The 16,437-nt window shown below is 40.7% G+C and overlaps 1 protein-coding gene across 1 annotated transcript in view; it reads left to right on the top strand.

Moving 5' to 3' along the window:
• The window catches only part of COL6A6 (collagen type VI alpha 6 chain), a 164,975-nt gene that overhangs the window by 128,232 nt on the left and 20,306 nt on the right, over window positions 1-16,437 (top strand). Inside the window, exons 32-35 of the mRNA XM_053903817.1 lie at window positions 433-444; window positions 3,618-4,111; window positions 11,070-11,166; window positions 14,432-15,103. Coding sequence (XP_053759792.1) covers window positions 433-444; window positions 3,618-4,111; window positions 11,070-11,166; window positions 14,432-15,103 — 1,275 coding nt within the window. The remainder of the gene's footprint in view (window positions 1-432; window positions 445-3,617; window positions 4,112-11,069; window positions 11,167-14,431; window positions 15,104-16,437) is intronic.

The raw sequence follows: 16,437 nt of genomic DNA, 5'->3' as shown, positions 1-16,437 counted from the left end.
CACACACACACACACACACACACACACACAAATACATATTTGTACACTCATATGTGTGTCTATACATAAAATTAACACCTATAGATGCACACATGGGGAAAAAATTAAAGAGGGTTAGGACCTTTTAATTTTCCAAATTCCGTGTGCCTCTCTGTAGTATAATGTTCCTTCCCAGGCAAAGGTTCTTTCCCTCTGACAGCTGGCTGCAGGCTGCTGATTTATGACTGCATATTGTCCCGCTTCTCCCATCTTGTTTTTGCCAAGATGCTGGGATCCGTCTGCATTTTCTCCAAACTTTTTCTGTTGCCTTGATGTTTGAGTCATCTGCAAAAAGCACACAGGGCAGAGCTTCTACTGCCATGACTTCCCTACACGGTACCGAACTCTGTTCTACCAAATAATAACCCAGTCTCCTTTGTTCTTCTTCCCCAGCTGGCGGCCATGGTAAGTAATCTTTATTTACAGCAAGTTATAATCAAGCTCCAAAACGTCATACGTCTGGAAAGACGAGTTAAAACAAAGTGTTGCCTGCCAAATGATATAAATTTTATCTGAGCTGCCTTTGCTGCCTCATACTGGTAGCACAGACCCGCCCCTCCAATAAATCGCTCAGCTTTAGCTGAGTCTCCCGGCTGTTTCTCAACCAAGTTGTTTGATCTTTTAATTAATATTTTAATGAGTAACATTACCATTAACCTTACCAGTAGGGTTTTTTGGTAATAATAAGTCTCCCTCCCTTCATTTTCTCTGTCTATTGTCTCTGTAATCTAGTGGTTAAGAATTAAGATGTAGTAGGCAACTACCCTCTTACACCCTTATACCGTATACCTTATGTATAAACCCATCAACCCATGCCCTCTAGTTGCATTTTCAGTCACTCCACAAATATTTATTGAAAGTGTTATTATGTGCTAGGTACTGGGGACACAGGGCTGAATAAGATGGACATAATTCCTGCCTTCAGAAGCTTCCATTCTAGCAGAGGGTCCAGATGATAAACACGTGCACGAAATACGGAATCCAAAGGTTGCTGTGAAAGAGATAAAGAACAGGATGCTCTGTCACAGAAGAATGTTAGGGGATGGGAAAAATGCTTTAGGATGGAGAGCTCCTCCTTGAGGCAGTGACATTGGAGTTTGGACTAAAGAATAAAAAGAAGGCCAGCTTATAAGAGCCAAGAGAAAGAACCAAATGCAGAGGCCATGATACAGGACAGACAGACCTAGGCATTTTCTAGGAACTGACACAAGTCCAGTGTGCCTGAGATATAGGGAGGGAGGGGGAGACTGGCATGTGAAAAAATGAAGTAAGCAGAAGCCACATCAAGTTGGACTTTCTAGGCTCGGATAAGGAGGCTGGATTGTATTCACATTGACATGGGAGGGTATTAAAGAGTTTATTGGAAGTATTGAAGGGAGGAACATGAGCCGATGAATGAATTTTTAAAGCTTATTTGGACCACTATGGAAGAGTAGATTCTAGGAAAGGATAAGTTTAAAGGCCAGAGGACTAGTTAGGAGAGTGTTGTGGTAGTCAGTCAAATGTGGTGGTGGCCTGGAGAGGGCTGCCATTGCTGTGCCTTAGTTACATGTCAGTGGTTTGGCTTGTCTTGCTCCTCCTCACCGCCTGCTCTGTGCTAGTCAGCAGCCATCAGTGTACATGTGTGTGGCTACAGAACCACCTTAGGTCTCTACGTGGCCATCCGTGCCTTGATGAGGGAGGGCCTCCTAGGTTCCACTACTATCCAGCCCAGTGTTTTTCACGATCTTCTGGTTCCTGACAGCTTGCTGGATTTCAGAACATGTATTTTGCAAGTTGAATTACCTTTTAGGTGTTTTTTCCTGAACACTTGAATTTTTTCCTATTTCAGCCTAGTACTGTGAATCTTTTTTTTTTTCCTTTTATCTCTGTATTATACCTGAAGCTGTATTATTGTTGTGTTGTTTCCATATGCAAATCACAGCCCAAACAAGAAGCTGGAAGAACCACGTTCATGTTGAGGCATACTTCCATTCATTTTTTATTGCAAAGTTGACCTGACTTCATTTTTTTTTTTAAATATCTGCTCAGCCTTCTAAGTTAGACTCAGACTAATAAATGGTGTCCTGTTTCCACTGAGATGCACACTTTGAGTTGAGGTAAAATGTTTATTCTTACTGGTCCTTTAGCCTGTAAAGTCACAGAGTCCAGGACCAGAAAGAGATAATTATCTAGCACCAAGGTGGGGGCTAAGCCCAGCTCCTCACAGAGGAGAACTTGATCCTTGACCAGCCCAGGCCAGCCCCAGCAGGTCTGAGTTTCTGAGCTCTTACAAAGAGCTGGTGGCCTTCGTGCTACATTTATTGTCTCTGAATTTGACTTGCTGGCATCTGAACCAGAGGAGGCACCTCTCTAAGAGAAGTGCATCATTGTGATATCCTTTTACCAACCTGCATCCCTTTTACCACCAGGCATCTCCCGCATTATTAAGGTTTTGTTGTTATGGCTGTACTTGTTGCAAAAGAAATGTTCTTTGTTTGGTTCTTCTTCATTCAGCCAATATTTATTAGAACCCTAATAAATGACAGGAACAAATAATCTCGCAGATCAAGAGAGACACAATCCCTATCTCCACACTTAATGGAGAGGAAAACATTAATCAGATAATCAGACAAATATAAATTGCCAACTGTGATAAGTGCAGGGTACTGGGATTCATTAGAATGAATGAATGGAGATGAATAAATAAATCTGAAATTAACATTGAACATTCAAGTTTAATGATTCCTTTTCTCTGTGTAATAAGTTATGTTTATTGATGAAACTTGCCTTTTCAACTGTGAAATAAAAATATATCAGTGAAAGCTTTCCTCCCTGTGTTAAGTGATATAGTTCTCACAAAAAGTCTGTAATGATAATTGTGATACTAACGGCTAACATTAATTGAGCACCTATTACATGGCAGGCACCATTTTCCTAAGTGCTTTGCCTGTGTAGACTTATTTAATCCTCAACACAGGGCTATGCAGTGGCAGATCTTAGGACAGCATTTTACAGATGAGCAAAGTGAGGCACAGAGAAGACCAGTCACCTGGACAAGGTCACTTGGCTAGTGCGTAGTTGGGCCAGGGCTCTAAGGTGTCTGTGTGGTTCCTACTCTCCACATCTGATCGTCTCTTCTATATAGTGCATGTCTATTCCAATGGACACTTCCAATCTCTCTGAAATAATTAACAGAGCTTTTGGACCCACTCCTGTTTTAACCCGTTACATTTCCTTATTAAGTTAAAAAAGATGTATGTTTTTGTTTATCTAACTGTGTAAAAAGTTCTAGCAATAAACATATCATGCGCTTTTTATTATTTAGGAGGAATTTGGTCATTAACTTAAAAATTGCATAAAAACTCAAATTGAATGGTAGACTTTCTCTTGCGCTGTATTTAGAAGGGCAAATTCAGTTTTTAAAATAGCATTTTTATTCAAGATGAAAATATTTAGTATTTCAGCTGCTCATTTTAGCATTTAATGCTTATTTAATGTTTAAATATTTATGTATTTAACATTTAAAATTTCTTTGCTCTCTCTGTATTTTTCTTTAACTAAGCATGCTATGTAAGGAACATGTTCTTGCCTCTTAGGAAAACCAGAATGCCCCGTGCATCCCACCGAATTGGTGTTTGCCTTGGACCAGTCCCGGGATGTCACCAGGCAGGAGTTTGAGCGCATGAAGGAGCTGATGTCATCCCTGGTGAGGGGCGTCAGGGTCCGGGAGAACAGCTGCCCGGTGGGCGCGCGCATCGCCGTCCTCACCTACAGCTCCCACGCCCGTCACCTCATCCGCTTCTCAGACGCCTACAAGAAGAGCCAGCTCCTCAGAAAGATTGAAGCTATTCCTTACGAGAGGTCCTCAGACAGCAGGGAGATCGGCAAAGCAATGAGGTTTATCTCCAGGAATGTCTTCAAGCGAACGCTGCCAGGGGCGCACACCCGAAGGATCGCCACCTTCTTCAGCAGCGGTCAGTCTACTGATCCCCAGACCATTGCCGCGGCCACTATGGAGTTCGGTGCCCTTGACATCATTCCGGTCGTGATCGCTTTCAGCAACGTGCCCTCCATCAAGCGTGCATTTGCGGTGAGATGGTTAAGCCTTTCACATAACTTTTTTTTTTTTTTTTTTTTTTTTTTTTTTTTTTGCCTAAATTCAGAAGCCTCCGTAAAAAAGTATTGAGCTATACTATTTATTTCTATGTACCAGGAACGTGCTAAGCCCCTTGTATGCATTATCCTGTTTAATTTTCACAAGTAGTATGTATGACATAGGTATCCTTGCTATTCCCGTTTCATCAAGGAGAAAACTGCCAGGAGAGGCTAAATCTGTATGCCCAGGTTCACATGGCTAAGACGTGACAGTGTCACGATTTGGACCCAGGTTTGCTATTCTAGTGCTTCTCCAAGAAATTCTGAGTTGCCGCTGGGTGTAAAGCTACTCAATCAGGAAGGCCAGTAAACATTCATTGATGTCACTTATGTGGCCAGAGTAACAACAGTTGCTGTACCATGAAAACCAATTGAGCGATTTTATAACTTCACCAATCATAAATATCCCAATTATATGAAAGAAAAGCCATCCTAGTGATTATAGCTTCTTAGGTTGGGAATTAAAATCTTACTGTGTGACATTCCTAAATAAACCACTTGGGATTAAGAGGACCTTTGTTGAGGTAAATTGACATACAACATATTAGCTAATAGGTGTGCAACATAATGATTTAATATTTGTGTATATTGTGAAAAGATAACCAAAGTAAACCTAGTTAACATTTCACCATACATAATTATAAAATCATTTGTTGTGATGTGAACTTATTTTTTTTTTACTAAGTTTTTTTATTGTAATTCCAAGATAGTTAACATACGGTGGTATATTAGTTTCAGATGTACAAGACAGTGATTCAACAATTCTACACATTATTCAGTGCTCATCGTAAGTGTGTTCTTAATCCCCTTCACTCATTTCTCCCATCTCCCCACCCTTCTCCTCTGGAAACCACCGGTTGGTTCTCTATAGTTAGGAGTCTCTTTTTAGTTTGTCTCTTGTCCTTGGTTTGTTTGTTTTTGTTTCTTAGATTACAAGCATGAGTGAGATCATACGGCATTTGTCTTTCCCTGACTGATGTATTTTGCTTAGCATTATAATCTCCAGCTCCATCCATGTTGCAAATGGCAAGATTTCATTCTTTTCATGGCTGAATAATATTCCATTGTATATATATACCATATCTTCTTTACCCATTCATCTATCAATGGATACTTGGCCTGCTTCCATAAATTGGCATTATTATGCTGCAGTTAACATACTGGTGCATGCATCGCTTTGAATTAGTGATTTCATATTCTTTGGGTAAATACCCAGTAGTTTGATTACTGTATTGTAGGGTAGTTCTATTTTTAACTTTCTGAGGAACCTCCATACTGTTTTCCACAGTGACTGCACCAGTTCACATTCCCACCAACAATGCACAAGAGTTCCTTTTTCCACACATCCTTGCCAACACTCGTTGTTTCTCAAGGTTTGGGTGTAGCCATTCTGACAGGTGTGAGGTGATATCTCATTGTAGTTTTGACTTGAATTTCCCTGCTGATGCGTGATATTTTCATGTGTCTGCTGGCCACCTGGATGTCTTCTTTGGAGAAATGTCTGTTCATGTCTTCTGGCCATTTTGAATTGGATTCTTTGTTTTGGGGGGTGTCGAGTTGTATCAGTTGTTTGATATATTTTGGAAACTAATCCTTTATCAAATATGTCATTTGCAAATAACTTCTCTCATTCAGTAGGTCCCCTTTTAGTTTTGTTGATTGCTTCCTTTACTGTAATGAAGTTTCTTATTTTGATGTACTCTCAATAGTTTATTTTAGCTTTTGCTTCCCTTGACTCAGGAGACATATCCAGAAAAAAAGAATACATGGCAATGTCAGAGAAATTACTGACTATCCTCTTTTCTAGGATTTTTATGGTTTCAAGTCTCACCTTTAGGTCCTCGATCCATTTTGAGTTTATTTTTGGGTATGGTGTAAGAAAGTGGTCCAGTTTCATTCTTTTTTGTATGTTGCTGTCCGGTTTTCCTAACATCATTTGTTGAAGAGACTTTTTCCCATTGCATATTCTTCTTTCATCAAAGATTAACTGACCATATAATCATGGGTATGTTTCTGGGCTCTCTGTCCCATTCCATTGATCTAAATGTCTGTTTTTGTGCCAGTACCATACTGTGTTGATTATGATAGTTTTTCAGTATAACTTGAAATCTGGTATTGTGATACCTCCAGCTTTGTTTTTCTTTTTCAAGATTGTTTTGGCTGTTTGGGGTCTTTCGTAGTTCCATACAAATTTTAAGATTATTTGTTCTAGTTCTGTGAAAAATGATGTTGGTATTTTTATTTAATTTTTTTAAGATTATTTATTTATTTGAGAGAGAGGCAGGTAGGGACAGAGAGGGAGAGAGAGAATCCCAAGCAGGTTCCACACTGTTGACACAGAACCTGATGTAAGTCACGAACTCATGAACCACAAGACCATGACCTGAGTGGAAATCAAGAGTCAGATGCTTAACCGATTGAGCCACCCAAGTGCCCCAAAAATGCTGTTGGTATTTTGATGGATATTGCATTGAATCTGTAGACTGCTTTTGGTAGTGTGGACATTTCAACAATATTTGTTCTTCCAGTCCATGAGCATGGAATGTCTTTACATTTTGTGTCATCTTCAATTTCTTTCATCAGTGTTGTGTAGTTTTCAGGGTATAAGTCTTTCATCTCCTAGGTTAAGTTTATTCCTAGATATTTTATTCTTTTTGGTGCAGTTGTAAATGGGATTGGTTTCTTAATTTCTTTCTGTTGCTTCATTATTGATGTATAGAAATGTAACATATTTCTGTACATTGACTTTGTATTTGTGACCTTACTGAATTCACTTAACAATTCCAGTAGTTTTTTGGTGAGGTCTTTAAGATTTCTGTATATGGTATCATGTCATCTACCAATAGTGACAGTTTTATTTCTTCCTTACCAATTTGGATGCCTTTTATTCCTTCTTCTTGTCTGATTGCTGTGGCTAGGACTTGTAGTACTATGTTGAATAAAAAGTGGTGAGAATGGACATCCTTGTCTTGTTTCTGTTAGCAGAAATGCTCTCAGGTTTTCATCATTGAGTATGATGTTAGCTGTGGGGTTTTTATATATAGCCTTTATTACGTTGAGGTGTGTTTCCTCTAAACCTGCTTTGTTGAGAGTTTTTGCCATGAACAGATGTTAAATTTTGTCAAATGCTTTTTCTGCATCTATTGAGATGATCATATAATTTTATCCTTTGTTTTATTAATGTGATACATTGATTTGCAAATGCTGAACCATCTTTGTGTCCCTGGAATAAATTCTACTTGATTGTGCATGGTGAGTGATTTTTTTTTAATGTCTTGGTTTTTTTTTTTTTTTTTTAATTTTGTAAGTGTTTATTTATTTTGAGAGATGTAGAACAGAGAGAGAATTCCAAGCAGGTTTCAAGCTGTCAGTGAGATAATATCCAGTGCAGAGCCCAACACAGGGCTGTAACCCACAAATGGTGAGATCATGACCTCAGCTGAAACCAAGAGTCAGATGCTCAGCCAACTGAGCCACCCAGGCACCCCTCCATTAATTTTTTGTCTGATTTTCTGTTTTGCTTTTGGTAAGCTCCCTTTTTTTTTTCCTGAATGTAGTTTGATAATATTTTGTTGATTTTTGTGTGTATGTTTATCATAGATATTAGCATATAGTGTTCTTTTTTTCTTCTTTTTTTTTGTGATGTCTTTGTCTGGTTTTGGTGTCAGGAAATATATTTGGAAGCTTTCCTTCCTCTTCTGTTTTTAGAATAACTTGAGGAGAATAGATATTAACTCTTCTTTGAATATTTGGTAGAATTCACCTGTGAATCAGTCTGGTTCTGGACTATTCTTCTTGGGGAGCTTTTTGATTACTGATTCAGTTTGGTTACTAGTAGGTAGACTGTTTAGATTTCCCCTTTCTTCTTCATTCACTTTTGGAAGGTTGTATGTTTCTAGAAATTTATTCATTTCTTCTAGTTTGACCAATTTATTGGCACATAATTTTTCATAGTTTTCTCTTCTAATCCTTTGTATTTCTGTGGTGTCAGTTATTACTTGTCCTTTGTTTCTCATTCACCTATGAAATATTATATGCCAAAGCTATGTTATTATGGCTACCAACTCTTTTTTATATCATTTTGCACATGATTGTAAGTTTGTCTGTTAAAAGATTTAAAAACTATTCTACACATTGGAAAGACTCATTAGTATCTGAACTTTATTATGTACTTGCATAAAGCTGTAGAGTTTAGATTTTGGTTCCCAGTAATCTAGGAAAGTAACTGCTAAAAGGCTTGCCTTTGGTTGTTCCCCTCCCCCACCCCCACCCCCAAAAAAAGAAAAGAAAAGAAAGTCCTATAGCAACAGTATTAATATTTATGCAAATGCTGTCATATAATGTTTTGGAGAAAAGGTTACTTTCTACTTTTGAAAAGTTTAGAAGTCATATGCTGTTCTTGGTTTGTTGGAAATTGGAGATTACTGTGTCTCCTTTTTTCAGGCATCTTTATAGTTAAAATTTTTTTTTAATTTTTATATACAATTGATATTAACATTATTTTAGTTTCAGGTTGTACAACATAGTGTACAACATAGTGATTCTATATATATATATATATATATATATATATATATATATATATGGAACAAAATGTTCACCATGGCAAGTGTAGTATCTGTCATCATACAAAGTTACCACAATATTATTGCTTATCTTCTATGTTGTATTTTACATCCCATGATTTATTTATTTTATGGTTAAATTTGTATCTCTTAATTCCTTGGCTTTATCTAGTCACAAAACATGAGATAATATCCTAACACGAGTAATTGATAGTACTTGTGATATAAACTTAAATAAACACAATTCCACCACCTACTCAAAGGTAGGTGCACAGTATGTAACTTGAGAAAATAGACTTGGTTGGCTTGTTTTTATATTGAGTATTAATCTCACTCAGAGTTCCTACCCAAATCACCTACAGACTCTTTTCTCCTTTCTTTTCTTTTTTGTTTAGAAAGAGAGAGAGTACTAGCAGGGGAGAAGGGCAGAGAGAATCTTTTTTTTTTTTTTTTTTTTTTTTTTTTTTTGAGAGAGAGAGAGCTAACGGGATGGGAACAGGGAGAAGGGGGACAGAGGATCTGAAGCAGGCTCCATACTAACAGCAGCAAGCCCAATGCAGAGCTCTAACTCATGAACTGTGAGATCATGACCTGAGCCAAATTTAGACACTCAGCCAACTAAGCCACCCAGGCACCCCATCTTTGCTCCTATCTTGAAGGAATTTATCTCAAAAGAGCGCCAATGAAGTTCAGATTCTTGACAATGAGCCACCTAAATATGAGCAGCATTAGCTCCAAACACCTCTTGAGTAGACAAAGAATTAGAGATGCAAACAGAAGTCAGAATTGTGGCCAGGGGTCATTCATTTGGCAGATGCTTAGTGAGCAGCTCCTATATACCAGGTGCTATCCTACCCTACAGAGATATAAGAGTAAAATGGAAAACCAGAAGATTCACCCTCATGGAGCTACCTTTAGAGGATGGAGCTAAACAGGGTTGTGTAGAAAAGCTAAAAATGGAAGCATGTATACAAGTTTGTGAGAACCCAGTACCATTACCTGGTGTTACAGAAAGGAAATTATGTTACTACTTCTCCTTTTGCCCTCTTTTTCTTTCTTCTGTCTGATCTGTTCAGATGTACCTCCCTACACTTGAACTGTTATTTATTATTTTAAGAACAGAACTCAACAATTTAGTGGCAATGAATTTTTACTTGGGGGCCATCTTTTAAAACGCTAGTTTGTTCATAATTATCATGGCTTTTCTAAATCTTGATTTGTCTGAGAGTTCAGCAGTCCAGTGTGAAATTTGGGACCCGTGCAGGCACATGCAGCAGGACTTGGAAGCAGATGCTCTGATAACATGCAATGATAGGCCTGCAATCCTTAGCACATGGACTGTGCCCTCCCTTTTGGAAATTTCTCATAATGGTATCAAGCTGAGTGATGAGCTAGTCCTCCCTTCTGAAATGGAAGGCCATTTTTTTTTTTTTAGCGGGAAAACCTCAGTCTCAGCTTTGTTTTGCCATGAAGGTTTTCCCTCTAAATGTGCTTGGCAACCGCCTCTTACTTCCGGTGAAATTTGACTTGCCCATAAAGAATTCTAACTTCTAGGGAGGAATTCTGGTGAGCACAGATTTCTCCATCCCTTCTACGCAGAATAAAAGATGGGCAGAAACAAAGCTAAGCCTCGGGGAGAGCGCCACTTCCTTTCCTCTTGCCCACTTCCCTCATTTCCTTCCCATCACTCCTCAGATAGAACATGGCCGGCCTACAGCTCTGTTAGCGTTTGCCACCAACATAGAGGGGGACTCGCTGCTCTCAGGGCCCCACTTCCAAATGCCTGAGAGGATGGATCTGATTGGCTCAGAGGCCCATCCCTGGTGCAGTCTGCTCTGCAGAGCGATGGAGTCTCCCCGACTTAACCATGACTGGCAAGGTGCTACCTTCGTGGATAAAGTATGGGCAGGAAACTTCCCTGAGAAAGAGTAGGGAAACGGCTTTCCCATCTCTCAGGCATTAGATACGACTGTACCCATACTTTCCCCTCAGCTGTCAATGGATCTGTGAATCGGTTAACTGACAAGCTAATTATTCTTCATTATTTGAAGCCTCCTTATTTTCTCCCTGCTCTCCAGTCTCAAACTCCCCAGGGAGGTTACTGACAATGGGACTAAATTGGAAGGGGTTCAGAGGAGAGCTGCCTGGATGTGGAACTGGGTCTGCAACACCAGCTTCCACGCCTGGCTCATTAATGAGAACGCAGAGGCAGTTGTAAAGTGCATTCTGTGATTTCACTCAAAAGATCTCAGTGCTCTGAACAATGCCGGGAGGTTCTTGCAGGCCCGCCCACTAAGCTGTTCTTTCTCTTGCTTCTGCTTCTTGCAGATTGATGACACTGGCACATTCCAAGTTATAATGGTTCCATCCGGGACCGACTACACGCCAACGTTAGAGAGACTCCAGCGGTGCACTTTCTGCTATGGTAAGACCCACAGAGAGAACATAATTTGATCAGGCCTGTTAAGCACATTGAGTCACCGTTGGCGCGCGAGTGGCTGAAACTTGGCAGCAGCAGGGATGCGAGTGGCCTCGGCAAAATTTCCCTGGGGCTCTGCGCTCACCTCCTCTTGCTGCATTGTCCGCAGATGGAACCCCAGCGAGCAGGGTCTCCTCCCACGTATCGGAGTAGGAGAACTGCATTCCAGGCCTCTCCACTTGTGCAGCTTCCCAGAAACAGGAGTGATTTTTAGAAAAACTCAACCTGTCTCATTGCCAAGTTTTTCATGCTATGAAGTAAATTTACGTGTCTTCTAAATCTCAAACATTCACAACCCCAAAGAAATGCTTTACAGTATAAGTGGAAACGAGTACAAATCTGTGCATTTCTCATTGCAAAGAGGCATCAAAGTGAGTTGCCATGCTGGTTTATCCGTTGTTGTGTTTTATGCTCAGTCTGCAGGCCCAGCTAGAGAAGTGGCCAGTGGCTAGGCCTGTAGGTGAGTGTGCTCATAATTTGAGTGCACTGATAATTAGGAAGACCGTGGAAGCCGCTGCCATCCCCAGTGGGTGTGATTTGTGACAGTTACCAGACATTTATTGTGAGCTGTGCACTGTTTTTATTGCTTTGTGTAACGTTGGTGGCGGTGCTGACGATGGTTGATACTGAAGCTGTTGTGCTTCTTCTGTGCCAAGCACTCTTTTTTTTTTTTAATATTTTTTTAATGTTTTATTTATTTTTGAGACAGGGAGAGACAGAGCATGAACGGGGGAGGGTCAGAGAGAGGGAGACACAGAATGTGAAACAGGCTCCAGGCTCTGAGCCGTCAGCACAGAGCCCGACGCAGGGCTCAAACTCACGGACCGCGAGATCATGACCTGAGCCGAAGTCGGCTGCTTAACTGACTGAGCCACCCAGGCGCCCCTGTTCCAAGCACTCTTTTCGTTGTTTCATCCCATCCTTATGAGCACCCTGAGACATTTGAACTACTACTATCTACATTTTACAGATAAGGAAAATGAGTCTTAGAGAGGTGAGATCATTTGCCCAGGGAAGCAGAGCCAGAGGAGACCCAAGAAAGATGGCTTCACCACGCTGCCATTGATGAGTAGCAGAGATCCCGTTATTCTCCCCGGTACTTGGTATTTGGCCTTGAAGAAAATGCTTCGTTCCTCTCCTCCTCTATGTGTGTCAATGACATGTTAATAATGCTTCCATATAAATGACCTCACAGTGTGGAGGTAACTCTGAGTGAGAAGTGGAACTTCTTCACACACACCTCTGTTTCTGTCTTCCCCTCTGTTTCTCTCTACTCATTAGTGTCTTTCCCTTCCCTCCCCCTCCTCCCTCTTGTCTTCTCTCCCTCTGCCCCTGCCATCCCCCTCTCTCTCCCCTTCTCCCTCCATTTTCTCCCTCTCTCCCCTCCCTTTCTCACCCTTTCCTGCTCTCCCTCCTTTCTCCCTCCCTCTCTTTCCCTCCCCCCCTCACTCTCCGGCTTTCTTCTTCTCTTCTCTTCTCCCTCCCTCTCTCCCTCTGGCACGGGGTTGGCCAGGCACTGGCTTCCTACTCAATGCAGCCGCAGTGCTAATTGTGCTGTGGGGAGAGGCCTCCCGCCCCAGCTCTCGGCTGAGCTTTCAGACATGTCAGTTACCACGTGTGCTGATATAGTGCACAGCCAGAAGTTGTACATGTGTGACTGGAGATAGGTTTTGGCCCCATTTCTTGGCTCAAATCCTTGTTTTGTCTCCTAGGCATATAAGCGAAGATATTTTGGCTGTAGTTTCCTGCAATTAAAAACCCCCACAAAATTGAGCAAATGGACAGCCTGCTGTCTCTGATTTTAGAAACGGCCTTGCACACGGGTGACTGTTCTGTCATCTGACCGTTAAACGTGGTCGTAAAATTTTACTGAATTTCAGTAAGGGTAACGTAACTTGTGCAAAGCCACATCTTTATGGAGACTGTGAGCAAGACTGAAGTTAGGAAGTTTGCTACGTCCCCAAGGATCTGCATTCTGGTTATTAACCTTTCATCTGACTGCTTTGATTCGTGCCCCGGACCTATTTCTAAGTGCCAGCTGTCCACATGCTGGTTATTCCGTTTCTCTTTCTTCTGTTGAGTTTTCAAAGAGGCATTCTCATCCTTAACCGTCTACTATTACTGAAAACCTCAGGATTGCAGAGGTCATCCCTGGAAGGGTTCTTTGGACAAATATGACCCACCCAAGTGTGCAGAATTGAAGCCCAGTGGTGACTTGGGTAGGGACACACAGCATGTTTGCTACTGGGCACAGTAAGACATCCTGGCTCTCAGGCCAAGGGGCCTCCCTGCTGCTGCCACACCACATGGCCTTGTCTCTCACAATAAACCCTGATTTCATATGTAGGAACTTCTCGAACCATTAGGGTATTGTTTGGCAGAACGATTGTACCCTCTTACCCCCAGTCTCTTCTGTATAACGAGACTAGGTGACCTCTAAGATCCTTCCACTTCCAAATCTGTTTTTATTCCTCTGAATATTCATTGTGTTCAGATTCAATGAAATTCACTCTCTGCTTTTATTACTACACGTTCTTTTTTAAATGAGATATACATATGTATTAAAATGGCCCCATATTTTATGAAAGTCCATTAATACGCAGTATTTATTTTCATTTAACACACATGTATTGAGCTCTCAACTAATGAGCACAATGGAGATACAAACGTGAGCTCCAACTTTGTCCTTAATGTCCACACCCAGATAGACTTTGAATTACAAACCTTTATTTAAATTGAAGTAAAAGATTCATTGCTTTTTTGCACTCTTTTTGAGCAGACTACTTTTCATTGTAGAACAGTGTGAGAATAATGATAAGGGCCATTGGTTTAACCTGTATCTTGTCTATCTAGAGAGATCATTAGCTTTTATGTTATGATAAGGTATACTCTTATATGAGATAAGCTGTCTACTTCAATCTTTATAAACTTAAAATACAGCCAAGATTAAGCTTCTGTCCAAAGCAGCCTCAGTTTTAAAAGTAAACTGCCTTAGTGAATGGAATTCAAGACACCGGCTGGGTATAAAATCTGTACCTTTTAAATATAGATGCCAACTATGTACTAGGAAATCTTCTGTTGTTGATATCAAAGGTATTTAGTAACTATTTTAATATCAAAGATTATGTAGTTCCCAAATGTTAAAATATTTAAGATGCTATCTTTTCTGTCCAGTCTGTTTTAGTAACCTTACGTGGCTTTTGGTCTGCAGATATATGCAAGCCGGATGCTTTTTGCGATCAAGCCAGACCACCCCCTGTGCAGTCGTATGTGGATGCTGCTTTCCTTCTGGACAGCTCCCGCCACGTGGGAAGTGCTGAATTTGAAGACATAAGACACTTTTTGGGAGCACTGTTAGATCACTTCGAGATCACCTCCGAGCCTGAGACCTCTGTCACTGGAGACCGGGTGGCCCTATTAAGCCATGCTCCCCCCAACTTCCTCCCCAACACTCAGAAAAGTCCTGTTAGAACGGAGTTCAACCTTACCACCTACAACAGTAAACGCCTCATGAAGAGGCACTTGGAAGAATCAGTTCAACAACTAAACGGAGACGCTTTCATTGGTCATGCCTTACAGTGGACCCTGGACAATATCTTTTTAAATACACCCAATATGAGAAGAAACAAAGTCATATTTGTGATATCTGCTGGGGAAACCAGTCACTTGGACAGGGAAACCTTAAAGAAAGAATCCTTGAGAGCCAAATGTCAAGGTTATGCCCTATTTGTGTTTTCCCTTGGCCCCGCTTGGAATGACAAGGAACTGGAAGATTTAGCCAGCTATCCTTTGGATCACCACTTGGTCCAGCTTGGCCGAATTCATAAACCTGACCACAGATACAGTGTGAAGTTTGTGAGATCCTTTGTAAACTCAATCAGGCGTAAGTCATAAAATCTGTTCTTTTTTTACACATTACAAGTATATTTGGTATTCCCAAAAGAAGGGTTGATGAACTGACATGTATTCCTGGAAACCTCTGTCTTCAAGGGCACTGCAAGGTCAGAAAGGAAAATTGGTAATGATGGGTGGTAGAGGGAGGAAACCTCTGATTTCTAGCATTGAATTTTCTGGCTCATCTTTTTTATGCCTCTGGTTCCCATGGAGAAGCAATCATAACAAGCAGCTGCTCACACATCTGTCTGCACAGAGCAATATAGTCACAGCCTGGACTTTAGTTATAAGGTAGAAATCCCTGCCATGTAACATTAACACACTGCCCTTCAATGGAAAGCTTCATCAGTTAACACACCGAACGCAAGAGCCAAAGAATAATTGAACAATTCTCGACTTTGCTGTTTGACAAGTTCCAAAGGCAGAGGTTTGAGGTATTAGGAGATACCATTTTACCTGCCAGAGTGAAACATGCATCCTTGCAAAACTTTCTTAGCCTTGTTAATGACTTTTTATGATGCCAGCTATTAGTGTAACTGGTGCCTATAAAAAGGAAACATGGGCTGTATTTCTTGGAATAATTTTGCCTTGAAACTATGCAGTTCACTTTGTATGCGATGGAATGGGTAATAAGAAGCCATGTCCTAATGGCTCTGGAGGTTGAAAAGTACTCAATCAGATTTCTGGACATTTTCATGGTGAATGAACCCTTAGAGTTCAGATAAAGAAAAATGAACACACAGGCTGAAGAACACCCCCCAGTGTAGCTTCAGGGAGATTCTGATTGTGTCTCGAACTTGTCACTGACATTACACAATGAGACAAGTTAAGGTTGCAAAGACTGTCTAGTCCCATATAGGTGAGGCATGAGGAACCTTGGGAAATTGGTGGCGGTACTGACGTTGTGTCCTCTAGTCCTGTGCTTCTCCAAATGTGAGTCTAGGACCTACATTATCAGCATTACCTGGGAGCTGGTGAAAAATGCAGAACTTCAGACCCTACTCTAGACATTCTGAACCAGAATGTACATTTTTATCAAATCGTCAGGTGATTCATATGCACATTATGGTTCGAGAAGCACTGGAGAAAGCAGTCTCCCAGGACAAAATTTATGTGGATGTGTTTTGGAATAGGAATCGGAAACAGAAGCTAGAGAACAGAAAGGGGGGAAATGGGCCTGGGGATCCTTCTGAAAAAGTAATTACAAGGCATTTGTAAGGGTAAAGCCAAAGAAAACATCAGAAGACTGAGAATCTTGTAAACAAACAAACAAACAAACAAACAAACAAAAAACTCTTTATGAGGCAAAAAATTGCAAGACCA

This window comes from Panthera pardus, unplaced genomic scaffold (genome assembly GCF_024362965.1).
Source record: "Panthera pardus isolate Hobbes unplaced genomic scaffold, ASM2436296v1 HiC_scaffold_16, whole genome shotgun sequence".
Lineage (NCBI taxonomy): Eukaryota > Metazoa > Chordata > Mammalia > Carnivora > Felidae > Panthera > Panthera pardus.
The sequence above is the reverse complement of the archived record's forward strand: the minus strand, read 5'-3'. Positions and strand labels throughout refer to the sequence as shown.